This window comes from Belonocnema kinseyi, chromosome 1, assembly GCF_010883055.1.
Source record: "Belonocnema kinseyi isolate 2016_QV_RU_SX_M_011 chromosome 1, B_treatae_v1, whole genome shotgun sequence".
NCBI lineage: Eukaryota > Metazoa > Arthropoda > Insecta > Hymenoptera > Cynipidae > Belonocnema > Belonocnema kinseyi.
Window position 1 is genome coordinate 117295321 of NC_046657.1, and position 13253 is coordinate 117308573.

The 13253-nt window shown below is 33.6% G+C and overlaps 1 protein-coding gene across 4 annotated transcripts in view; it reads right to left on the reverse strand.

The window, feature by feature from the left end:
* The window catches only part of LOC117170977 (retinoic acid receptor RXR), an 81201-nt gene that overhangs the window by 42153 nt on the left and 25795 nt on the right, over positions 1 to 13253 (reverse strand). For 3 of the 4 annotated variants that reach the window (XM_033358036.1, XM_033358022.1, XM_033358028.1), the window contains exons 3-4: positions 5621 to 5750; positions 5024 to 5188 (exon numbers count right to left, since the gene is read on the reverse strand). In XM_033358036.1, the coding sequence (XP_033213927.1) occupies positions 5024 to 5188; positions 5621 to 5750 (295 nt within the window). Of the gene's footprint in view, positions 1 to 5023; positions 5189 to 5620; positions 5751 to 6489; positions 6544 to 13253 lie in introns of those variants that run through there. The other variant, XM_033358044.1, reaches the window with a different exon arrangement.

Sequence of the window (13253 nt, forward strand, 5' to 3'; positions counted from 1 at the left end):
TACATAGAAATTACATAGTTGTGATACGGTGAAAAAAATCTTCAAAATGAGCCCAAGAACATTGAAAAATTTTGACTATTTCAGAAGTTATTGAAAATTTAAGAAAGCATTGAAATTTACTATTTTTGCAATATCTACTTAATAACTAGACAAATAGGCTTCCCCCTGGGCTTATTTTAAACAGGATTTCAAAAACAATCAACCTTTTAAAGAGACATTTTTTAGCTCCGGTATAATTAAAATGAAGAGAATTTATTCAGTCATAAAAAAAGAGGTGGTCCAAAACTTTTGCACGCCACTGTAGGATTGTGATCAAATGAGCTGCTAGCATTTAATTCGTGTAATTAGTGTTATTCAATTTGACAGGATTTGTATCAAATGTGTCTATAGAATTCTATTGAAGTTCAACACCTTCACAAAAAATCTAAGAATAAAATTTGTTTCCGAAAATTTTTTAGCGCGATACAGTTTTGTTTAGCCAACTTCGCGTCTTTCAAGAAACATGTGTTTATCATAGAAAAGCAAAAGAAAGTTTAACCGATAATTATATAAAATATATCCTGTGAAGTTAATTTTTGTTGCAGAGAATCTTTCGTCGGAAATCGATGTGAAGTTTATGTCCTGCTTTTTCTGTGTTATATTAGATTTTTATTTAGTTTCTCCTAAATGTATAGAATTTTAAGCAATATCAAATTTCCTCTGGATAGAGAATCTATCAAATTTGATTATTTTCCATATTTTTTTTATAAAGGAACATTTAGATTAAATGAAATTAACTGTTTAATCGACTAAAGACTAATGACAAATTCTCTTTCTCAAGAAACATAAAACAGTAGAAAAGGCCAGGACAAGACTCAGGAGTGTCAAATTTCTAAATCTCAATGTAATATTGCCCGTCCCAGAAGACACGGACTGCTGGACACACGTGTTTCACGCATGTCATGGAACATATACACAGACTCCCTTTTCCCCCTTCCAGGGTGTTGCACAAGTTGCATCAGGGCTACTTTAACCTTGTACTTGCGAGTTATAGTGCGCGAGGTTAGGACGACTACCCATCCGCAGATCCTCTGAAACGCGAAACTAACCGTGCAAACTCGGCACTTCATACGAGCAGCTGCTAATTAAGCAATCTCGGTCATTACCAGGAATCTTCTTTCATTTCCTCGGATCAAGACTACTGGATGAACGTAACACACACGCACTGCTAAGAATTTCTCTTTGAACTTTACAATAAAGGGATTTGAAGTTTATTTTGGAAGCATAAGGTAACATTACAATACATGATATTGTAGTTTTCAAATGCTTTTATTGCAATTCGCAGGCACAATCATTCGCTAGACTTTTGCTTTTGCCTTTTACAGTATTTACTGTCCTTCCATTTTAAAAGTCCCTTATATCTCATTTGTTTTGTACACAACTCCGTGACGAACAAATGAAAAACAAGTGCTGTTGGAAAATTCAAGAAAATCGTTATTGCAACCGACCCAGGGTGTCTACTCAATTCCTGGAAATATTCCCTGACAATTCCAGAGTTTTTCCAGACATATTTTTTTCACAAGTTTATTACTAATAATGTTCTTTTTAGTTTCTAGGAATTTAATCAATATTACAAGATATTCTTAAATATTTTAGCACGAATGATTAAATAAATAATGTTAAAAACACAATTAATAATTTCTTGAACTTGTCTTAAAGTCCACGAATTTAAATGAAAATTCAAACACATTTTTATTTGATCCACTTATACTTAAGGGGGTCGTCTGAGTATGCGCTAAAATTTTAAGCCTATTTGTCACAATGGTTTACAAAAAAACTATACATGATAATAAAGAATGTGTTTTGCCTTTTATGAAACCATCCTTAGACTACAAAAAAATTGTCAATAAACATTTTTTCTCAACAATTGCGATCTTGGAGTGTCCTTGACCGCCCCTCTGCTAAAACGTTAAGAGTCGATTTTGTGGCAAAAGTTTAAAATTTTGATTGCCTTCAATACAAAAACCAGAAGATGTATTTAATTGCTGTGACGTTGGCGAAGTTTAGACACGAACTTTTTCGAAAATTCTCAAATTTCCAAAAGTGGCAGAGTTTTTAATCAAAAAACATTTTTCCGATAGTTTTTTCCAGCTAAAAAGGCTGTAAAATTTAAATAAAAAACTTGTTCAAAATGGGTCGTGTCTAAACTTATGTCTGGAAAACCCGTTTAAACATCTAGTACGGCGTAAAACATGATTAAAACTTACGATTCAATCGGATATATCAGGACCGTAGAGTTCCCTTTCCTCGTCAAGGACACATCGATACGAACACACTCAAAAACACTATAAAACTGCCACTCATGCCGGAAAAAAGACTGATTTTTTGGTATGAGTATCGCCGCGAGCGTCTGTCACAGAGGCGCATGAAAACACCGGGAGTGGCGGCGAATGGCGTTCCAGTACTCATTTTCTAACGTGTATCTCTCAAAAGCCTTCATGGGGCACATTTCTAAGGACTTCTAGATTCGAAATATGCAACTCAAAAGAAAAAGATTAATGTTCAAACAAATAGATGAATTTCGAACTAAAAAAGATCAGTTTTTAACCAAAAATGGAATAAATAAATTTTTAGTTAAAAGAAATTATGTTTCCACTAAAAAAGCACAGATTTATAAAAAAGAAATTTATTTATCTTTTAAACAAGTAGTTTTATTTTCAACGAAAAAAATAAACTTTCAACTAAAATGATAAATAGTAAACTGCAGTACTTGAATTTTCAAGTAAAAAAAATGAATTTTCAAAAAAGACGATAAATTTTTACCAAGAAAGACGATTTTTCCAAAAATATATGAATTTTTAAAAAAGAAGTTGAATTTTTAACTAAAAAAGACCAAGTTTTAACCAATTAGTTAATTTTCAACCAAACTAATGAATTTCCAACCAAAAAAATGAATCTTCATCTGGAATATGTCAATTGTTAACAAAAAGATCACATTTTTAGAAAAGAGTTGAATTTTGAACCAAGTATTTTTATTTTCAACCAAAAAAAATAATTTTCAATCAAAATTATGAGTCTTTAACGTTGCAACTGAAGTAGTTAAATTTTCAGTCAAAAAATTAAGTTTCAGCCAACGAAAAAACGAATCTTTAACAACATCAAATTAATTTTTAACAAAAACAAAAAAGTAATTAAATCTCCTTTTAAAAAAGATTTATTCGGAACCAAAATTGGTATTAGTTTATATTTCAATAAATAAAAATGTCAAATTTTGAATAAAAAATAAGGGGATTCAATGAAAAATAACAAATTTTCATAAAAAGACATGAATTTTCAACCAGATATGTATTTGATTTTTCAAAAAAGACTACTTTTACAAATGAAGAATCATTGATATTGAAATTTAAAAAATGAAGCACGCTCCCAAAAAAATTTCCTGACTTTGAGAAAATGACCTGACATTTCCAGGTATTTCCAGGTATATACAAATTTCCTGACAATTCCAGGTTTTCCAAGTCGGGTAGACACCCTGAAGTGCAGTCAATTCAAGTTTCATTTGCCTTTAACTCAGTGGAATTCGCTTGATAGACTTGAATGGACCTTGAACTTGCTTGAAATTGGATTCACTTCAAGTTTATATAATTTAATTTACTTTGAAAATAAGCATAGGTAAACAAGTTTTAGTAATTGCAAGTATACGATAAATCAATATCTACTTTAATCTCGTTTTTTCAGTGACTAATGTTTACACGAACGCAAACTCGTTTGTTTTTCCGAGAAACGAGAGTTCAATTTTAAATAATGTTGCTTCACACCCAGTGTCAATGACTGATACGAAATAATGCAACCGTCGCTTGCAGTGTCCTTCAAGAGATTTGATTTAGCCCACGCGATATCGTCATCAACCAATAAGCAATTATTTTATTCTCTGGTCTGATTATTTGTACAAAATAAAGTTTGTATTGAAATTATTTTCATTCTTCAAGTAATAAACTTTCCTGTTCTGCGATATTTTTACTGGTTTTTTCGAAAAATATCGGATTTGATTCTTTTATTTTTATCTTTGCTTTCTACATCTGCTTGAACCGAGTAGCAATTCACCCTAATTTCTATTTTTTCGAATTATAATTTGACATATTTTTTTCGCAGCATTATTAAATATTATTTTTAACTAACATTCGACATAAGTTTTATTCTACCAAATTGCCGTTTTTTTATTATTTTCATTTTAATGAATTACCATTTACCTGCATTTTTTCTCGAACCACCATTTGTCATAATTTGTATTCTTCCGAATAAACTAAAATTCATTTACGAAAAAAGTCATGTGTCATAATTTCCACATTACCCAATTGACATGTCATCAAATTTCATTTTTTACCTAAACTATAAGCAACATAAAATAATGTTGTGAAATTACCCAAAATACGAATAGTCCATTCCCTTTTCCAGCTTCGCCAATTTTTCGGGATGACTAGACGCAGCCTTACATTAAATGAAATTTTGGCTATATGCTCGGCTGTATGCTGATCCGGTGAAGCAGGGATTATGACAGACGGCATTTCTTGTAACTGATTTTTATGATATGTGGCTATTCGGAAAAATAAAAATTAAATTATATAAAATAGATGTTGGAAAAAATAAATATTAGGGTGAATGGTAATTCGGATTAACGCAAATTAGGCTAAATGGTAATTCGGGAAAATAAGCAATAGATCAAACAGTAATACGGAAAAATACAAATTAGGATAAATTGTTATTAGCTCAAATGGATTTCCGTAAAATAAAAATTAGGGAAAGTAAAATTTAGGGATTATTCATACACCTCCTCCTCCTTCCTTATGATGAATAAGTAATCAGGGATTTTACACCGTCGCTCAATCTACAAACATTTATTTTATTTAGGCGAGAGGTACAGGTTGCCCATTATAGAGAGAGGAAGAGGGGGGTGTTGAGGAGTAATTTAAAAACATGTCGACGAGATTACAGTTCGTTCCTTTATGGAATAAAATCAATAATTATTTAGACATAGTTGAACACTTACCTATAGACGCCATAGTGCTTTCCACTGGCCCGATCTCCACATATGGAGCAAAGGTGTTTGCTTCCAGAAAGTGGATGATTTGGAGGGTAAGGAGAACCTGCCCCTTTGTTTTGCCCACTAGGGGAAGTACTGAGGATATTGCTGTGACAACCAACACTAAAGGATCTGCAAAGACAAAAAGCGATTTTCTTTCACCCTCTCATAAAGATTTTTGTGGTCTAAATAAAAGAAAAATGGAAGAAAAGGGGAAAAAAGGTTAACTGGAAAGAGAAACTAGGCAATTTTCGTTTCAGAAATGTCACCGTACATAAATATATCCAGATTCGCTGATTCTAATTTCGCACTGCCTAGTGCGGTCGTTTGTGTGCTCGAAATAGTTTACGAGATTGTTTCACTCAAAAAAAGAGACAAAGGCGGTGACATATTTTTCTTTTGTTACCACAAATTTTCATTTCCTAATATTTATATTTAGGTATTTTTTAAGACATTTCTAGAACAACAAGTTTATCTATGATTGTTAAAAAATGAACATATTGTTCTCTCCGCTTTTTAGTCTTTCTCCCTATTGTGGTTAATATGTGGGAAATGATTTCTTACCCTGGACTATTGGGACCAGAGGGACTGAAATTTCCAGGGTTCATAAGGCTCGCCGTGTCTGGTTTCATGTCCAGCGGACTTTGTGGACCCATCGAAGACATCGACATGTTACTGTTTTCCAGACTCAGCCCTGTAACAGAAGAAAATTAAAAACTATAGAACAATGGAAATAATCTCAAATTTCTTACTCTTAAAAAACCCATTACAATAATATCATATAAACTAAAACGTTAGATTAAAGATAACACAGCAATTTTCGCCTATACTCTTGTTAAGCAATTTGTCACCGTAACAAATAAAAAGACCCCATCTATTGTTCCTCGAGTTACATAAATTATTAACACAGTGACTAGCGCAATTTATATTTGCAGGAAGTCAGCACAAAAAATGTGGACTGAGCTCATATACGCACGTGCTTCTTGCTTTAAGATCAAATTAAAGACGAAAGCACTGAAACAGTGAATGGCTTGAAGGTCAATTCCTCAAACAGCACGCTGTCAGTAATTACCATTTCCCATAATTCCCTTTAGTCATAAACATAACATAAAATTTATATTTTCACAAACGATCATTTGGCTCATAAATTTTATTTGTAGGGCTTACTATTTGATAAAAACTAAATGTAGTCAATCAAAATGTTTATTTTAATTTTACACCACTACTTTTGTACCAGATGTGCAACTCGGAAAAAAATGTTAAATGCTAATTCAGGAAAATAAAAATTAGGGTAAATGGTAACTCTAAAAAAATTAGGGCAAAAATATATTCGGTCGAATGAATTTCGGTAGAATTAACATAAGGAATTGTACTTCCATTCTCGAACACTAAGAAAGGACGTGTCACTTTATAAAAATTGAAGTATAACCTACATAAAGTACGCATATTCTTCAGAAATTAATTCTTCAACAATAAACAGATATGTGGATTTTAGATTTATGAGGTCCTTCTTCCTCTTTTTGAATACCCTAATCTTTTACATGTTTTCAGACTCCATTTTATAACTTGACGCTCTTCAAACATTTTAAAACACTTCACATATGTTCTACACAAAACGGAAACTTCTTTGAGAGAAGAAACTATATTAAACAGAATTTGTTTAGTCGCCCTGCATTCTCCTTCACAGCCCGAAAAGGTGATTTTGATTGGTTCAATGCATTGATACTCGCGCGGGCGTATATCATTCGCTTCGCGACTTTTCACGTGGGAGAGAAAAATACGATGAACACGAAGATAAATGATGTTTTAATCGACTTGTAAAAGACGGAGGATCGCACCACAAGAGGACCGAGGGTACGAACACGCGTCGAGACGATTTACCATGGAGGACGAGTCAAGTGCATCGGTAATTGTCCAGACTGACGTCATTCTCTGCTCCAGGCGATGCATAACTTTATTAAATGCGCAGCAAATGAATAGATTAGGATTTATGATTGTTCGAATTCACCATTTGGTGCACTATTTTTAACCCTAATTACTATTGATCTGATTAACGAACAAGCTGTTTTCTCATACGAATTTTCGTCAATAAAGTATTTCTGAAACGATTGTCACCCACATTAGACTAACTTTGAATTTAATATTCTAAAATTAAAATCTTTTTTGAGACGAATCCAATGATCTATAATAAAATATCGCTGTTATAATCCAATTAGGTGATACTTCAATTTAAACTTTGGCGGCTCGGCAAGGCTAAAAAGATAAGACCCGGGTTTGATCGAGAAAAGCTAAAAAAATCGATTCCAAGGTTTGAAAAATTATTAGGATGGAATATGTGCTTTTTTAAATCTTCTTTTTTTGCTTGCGACAGGTTTTTCTCAGCATTGTAATATTGCAGGAGATGTTTTATTTTCAACAGACACTAACGATCGTAATACTCAAACTCTTGTTCAACCTTTACTGTAATTATATCTGCGGACCAAAGGTAAATGCACTGAAGGTCTCGACGACTGAACGGATCTATTTGGCGATCGAGTTACATGCAAATAAGATAATTGAAATTTCAAAGTGAAATTGCGAGCAGGGTCAGTATTTGATCAGAAACTTGGTCGAGCAAATTTTTTGATAAAGCAAAAATGCAAAAGGCCAGATTTAACTATACAGTAGAAACTCGATTATCCGAGCTATTGTGGACGGGCCCCAGCTTGGATAATCAGGAAACTCAGATAAAACGGAATGCGGTGTATCTTTATTTAAGAGCGATCCAGACAGTTCTTAACGTAGATATTATTTTTAGATTATTAACCAATCAGAGCAGATGTTTAGAGAATATCTGCTCTGGTTGGTTAAGACAAGTTCATATGTATGAATAATGCATAAGGTTCAGATAATACGGACTACTCTTGCGCTATAGCTCTGATAAGATGGGTCAACTATTTTTGTTCAAACCTTGGATAATCGCGAACTCGGATAAAGCGGGCTCGGATAAGCGAGGTTATACTGTATATGGCTGTCTTATCATGATGTGCAAAAGGTTGGTTTCCTCTTCCAGGCTGGTTGTGTACATCTAACCACTCGAGCCGTCCCTATTCAACCCAACCAAACCTGGTACGTAATTTGCATAATTAAAAAAAAAAAAAAGAAGAGTACACAAATTATTTTTACAAGGTTTTAGCAAGTTATATGTATTTTATTTACTCATAAAGAAAATTAATTTAGGAACATTTGAGTATTTGCACCTATGTCTCAGCCTTATGCTGGTCCGGGCGCGAACGCTTTTGAATTTAGTGGGCCCGCACCTGAACCATTAAAACCCTGTAAACTGGGCTTTAACTTAAAATATTCTAATCTCTTTAAACTGTACTGCAATACTCAGGTCTGCGCAGTAGAATTCTAATGTATTTATGACTACACAGAAGAGTTATGTGATAGTTAAGGCTATGAAACAGAGTTATGTGATACTTAAGGCTATGCATTCAAGTTTACTGTTCCTTTTCTGGGTAGTAAAACCTTACTGCGATCATTACGATTGCGCAGCAGTTATACTGCACTTGTGGCTACACAGAACTGTTATGTGACGCTTAAGAGCATGCAGTAAAGTTCTAGGGCCTCGCTTGTGATCCAGTAAGGGTTTCTGAAGTTGTAGACTACATCTGAATCGATTTTCGGAATTCTGAATTAGAAGCACTAGGGGGTTCTGAAATATGTAACAACCCAAGGAGAGTATGCACGCACGAGTAACAATTAACAAAATAAGTTAATTTTTTTTGGCGTTTCCTGATAAAAAGATACATTTTTGTAGACAAATTTGCATTAATTTACATATAGAATTTCTTTGGTATAATCGAGATTCATGTTTGGTAGTACTAATAAAAAGCGTCACACCCCGGGATTTAAGAGGCGGTGGATCGTGACTGCAGCCAAGAGCGGAACAGGAGGCGAACACGCAGAATTGGAGAGACAAGAAGGCAAGTGTATACAAGGCCAACCCACTCCTCGATTCTGCGAGGGGCACCTTGACCAAGCGCAAACGTCGCGCCGAACATAAACGCGCGTCGGTGCAACGTTCGGCCCATCTAGCGACAGTACATACTTCATCGCATAAATTTTATTCGCCACGAAAGACCGACCTACACCAACGAAATTTGGAGTGCGTATCTTTCGCCTGTACTAAAATATTATTTAAAAAGGTCACACAGTTCGAGACTCATCATTATGTATGATTATTCCACAAGCCTCGTAAGCATAAATGAAAATGTTTATCGACAGGCATTTTCATTAAGTAGATTCTTTGATTATCGGAATTCATGGTAATTATTTTGAACGTGAAATAAATATCCTACAATTGCAGTTTTAATTATCTTTTCAATAATTCGAACAAGAGTAAACAATTTTTAATTATGATAATTCATAATATCAGTTTTATATAAAGGATAACGAGTTTCTTCCTAATTTATACTTTCTCAAATTCCTACGTATTTAATGCAAAAGGATTTGTTATTGAAGAAAAATTGAATGTATTTCTTAATTCTTTTTTTGATACTGCTATTTACACTTTTTTAAGTCTATGAAGTTACATAATATCTCATGTTTAATAGCAAAATATTTTATAACAATCGAAGCCAAGTTCGTCATAGGAATATTGTTCCATTTTTTACCACCCATTTTATAAATGAAAAAAAAACTTTTTGTGCTAAAACTTTTGAAAATTTATTAGAATTTGAATAAAATTGACAACAAATGTAACACACATACTATTGTCCAATTTCAATTTTTTATCCCCTGTAGTTTTTTATTTCCAAAACATCAATCAGTTAAAAAGGTCAAACCAAATTATTATATTTCTGCGTTTATTTTTATTCAATTCATTCTGTTCGGAGACCATAATAATAAATGAACGTCAATCTGATGCCACATAGGAAGCTGGTAAAAAGCTTCCATTAGCGGCAGACACCTAAAGCGTATTCTTTTTTCCAGACAAGAGCTTTGAAAAGCCTTCGTTCGTTCGCAGGTTTGCTCGATGTAAATAAAGTCTACTAGTAGCTTTTAAATACTGATTGGATTTTTTTAATACAATTTGTTAAATAAATATATTTAAGATTTCGAATTCAATTACACGTTATTGAAAGATCCTGTTTGTATAGAAATAAAATCAAAGCGAAGAAAAACGGGTGCCAAGTTTTGAATAATTAGATATAAAAACGCATCTGAAAACACATTTGAAATTGGTTGGTCATCATGCGAGAGTTGTGTGGAAAAACTGTCCTGAAATTTGATAAGGTTATATTAAAAGTGCAGATCTTTTTCACAGCTATTCGAATGTCGCTGCTATATTTAGCACTGCATAAACTCAGAATTAAACAAATATCAACGACGTATGGTTTACATTTCGTGCCGTTACCCAGAGCTCATTGGCTTGTCCGCTAACTTTATTATCAAAGCTGCAATTCACATGCAATCAGGTGATAAGATTATCAAAACTTTGTAACAAAAATTAAACATAAAGTGACACTTCAGCAAAAAAAAATCTAAGTAAATTCCCGATTTCATTTCAACTCTATAATTTTTTTTGGTTTCAATCAAGGTCTTTTATACTTTTTTAATATCACGTTTGCTCCAAAGTTCTTTCACTTTCCATTTATTTCGTCTGCTCTGCCCAATTAATTTTTTTATTCCTCCTGATTTGCTGAAATTTCGCCTAACTTCTTTCGGTCCCAAGGCCAAAGTATCAGTTAAGCCCCTGGTGTGTATGAGGCCCAGTCCCACGCATGAAAATCGTAGACAAAGTTCCCCTGCTCCTAATAAATAGTTGCACATTTAACAACCATGTCCTTGCACAGTTTACGGCTTTGCTGCAGAGTACCATAATTATTGCCTCCTCCGAAACACCACAGATTTGAGCCATTCCTTCACGGAAGGACGATTGCTGAATGACGACGAAGGGGAAAGGATTCGCAAAGGACTAAAGTAACTGCCCAAGAGCATGACTTTTCAGTCATTATCATTTACGAGCCGTGCTTTTACGGCGGCGATGACGTCACTGTCTGACAATTTAAACACTCTTCCGAAACCAAGAACCAGTTTCCCACGTACAGGTATCATATGCGTTCTTCAGGTGAGGCCGCAACACAGCACTTATGGCATAAGTACAATGGAGCGTACATAATGTGTTAAGAGTCCCTGAGTGGGTTTAAAATAGGTTAATAGGTTAGTGGAGTATAAGAGGCAAGATTTAGTTAAAGAAAATTTAAAAAACGGACCTGAACTTCGGCGAAGATATTCATCTATTGCCAAACAGAAATCAGCATCGAATATCTTGCTTATATTAGTAGACAAGAAAACATTGAGCAACCTCATGAGAGTCATGAGTCTTCGAATGCCCAAAAACGTTTTACAATTAGACAAATTCTATTTTCGAAATTGTCGTTCAAGCTCACTTTTGTTTTACCGTATTATCAATTGCCTTCATTTTTATTTGTCCGAATTTTCATTTTGTCATTTTTTTCAACAATTCGCGCTAATTTATATTTTTATGAATTTCCGTTTGATCTAATTTCTATTTTTTTCGAGTTATAACATTTGCCCTCATTTTTATCATCTCGAATAATCATTTGCTAGTTTGTAAAATAATAATTCGGATGAACGCAAATTATGACAAATGGTATATAATTCGGCCAAACGAAAACTGAAAAATAGCAATTTATTAACTGTTTGTAACACCATAAATTCTAATTTCTAAGCTTTAGGGTATAATTCCCTAGAATATCCAAGTTTTTAACAGTTTCCTGTGAACGGCATCTGAAGCCGGATGTAACTCCCACAGCAAAGCACTTTCGTGATTCCAAATGTGCGTACCTATCACAGTAGGATGTGTACATGTGCGAATGACGAAAATAGTATTCTGACGTGAGTCTACTGATTTATTCACTCATATGCCCCATTTAATTGAATTATTATTCAAGTGTAACACTCAAGCAAAATTTCAAAAACTTAGTAACTCGAAAACATGTGAAGAGTAACGTTTTGCATATAAAAATTATGTATGTATGTAAGATAGGTCAATTTTACTGCTGGTCGTTAATATAATCTTTATGATTTCTTTGACCTTTATCTGCAAGCAAGTGAGACCATCGGATATAATATTAACAACGGAAGTCAATAACCCGCCAAACTATACGGCAATTCTTTTGTAAAGAAAGCAACGTCGACCCCAGAATATATCGTTGTTGATTTTTCGCTGATTCACATGAAGCCGTAAATCTAACGAACGGACTGAAAAAACCCACTTTTTCAACTTTGTCATTAAATAAAGACAATATATTGTTGGCAGAAAGTAGTCAAAGGTAGGTTATGTCTTTTCGGTTATAAAAAAACGTAAAGGGAGATTATCTTACAATTTTTTGAACGGGTCATGATTTCCATTGAAAAATCAGAAGCTCCTTTCGATAGGGATTACGCAAAATGTTGCTCAAATTTACTCAAGTATGATCATCATTTGCACCGTATCAGTACAAATTTTGACGAATGACGCATTTAAAATAATGTTTATTTTTGCTTCCGTTTGACTGAATTGAAAATTTTACAATTTAGCATCTATCCGAATGTCAATTCGGAAAAATACAAAGAAGATGTGGTAATTAAAATATAAAAATTGGCGGCAAACTGTTATACGACCAGATGAATTTTGACAAAACTAATATTTCTCAGAGAAGCTTAAGCTAGAACAAACTTATAGAAATAAAAAATCGCGTATTTGGATGCCGATGAAAGTCTAAGTATTATGTATCTGGAGCAGAATGGCGCATATTCCATACGTAAATGCATCATGATGCTCACGCATATATCCTTGAGCCAGATGGTTTTGCATCTTTTGCAGTTAGAGAGTTCGTACGGTTCGCCATAGGAATTTATTACCAGTTATCGAGTAAATATAGGTTCATTATAAGGAGCATCATTAGGCTTAATAATTTTCTTATAATTTCATTGCGACAGTCAAATTTGAGTAAAACCAATAATGGGCTTACAGACATTTTTAGACTTTGCAGCTGCTCGTCTTATCTAAAGATTTCCACAATTATTGTTAGCAATGGAAAATTATTACAGCTAGCATTCATTGACAGAAAATGTTATCTATATATTTTACCATCATCAGCTGCATTCCCAATAGCTACGCAAAGTTGGAAGATCCATGTTTAAC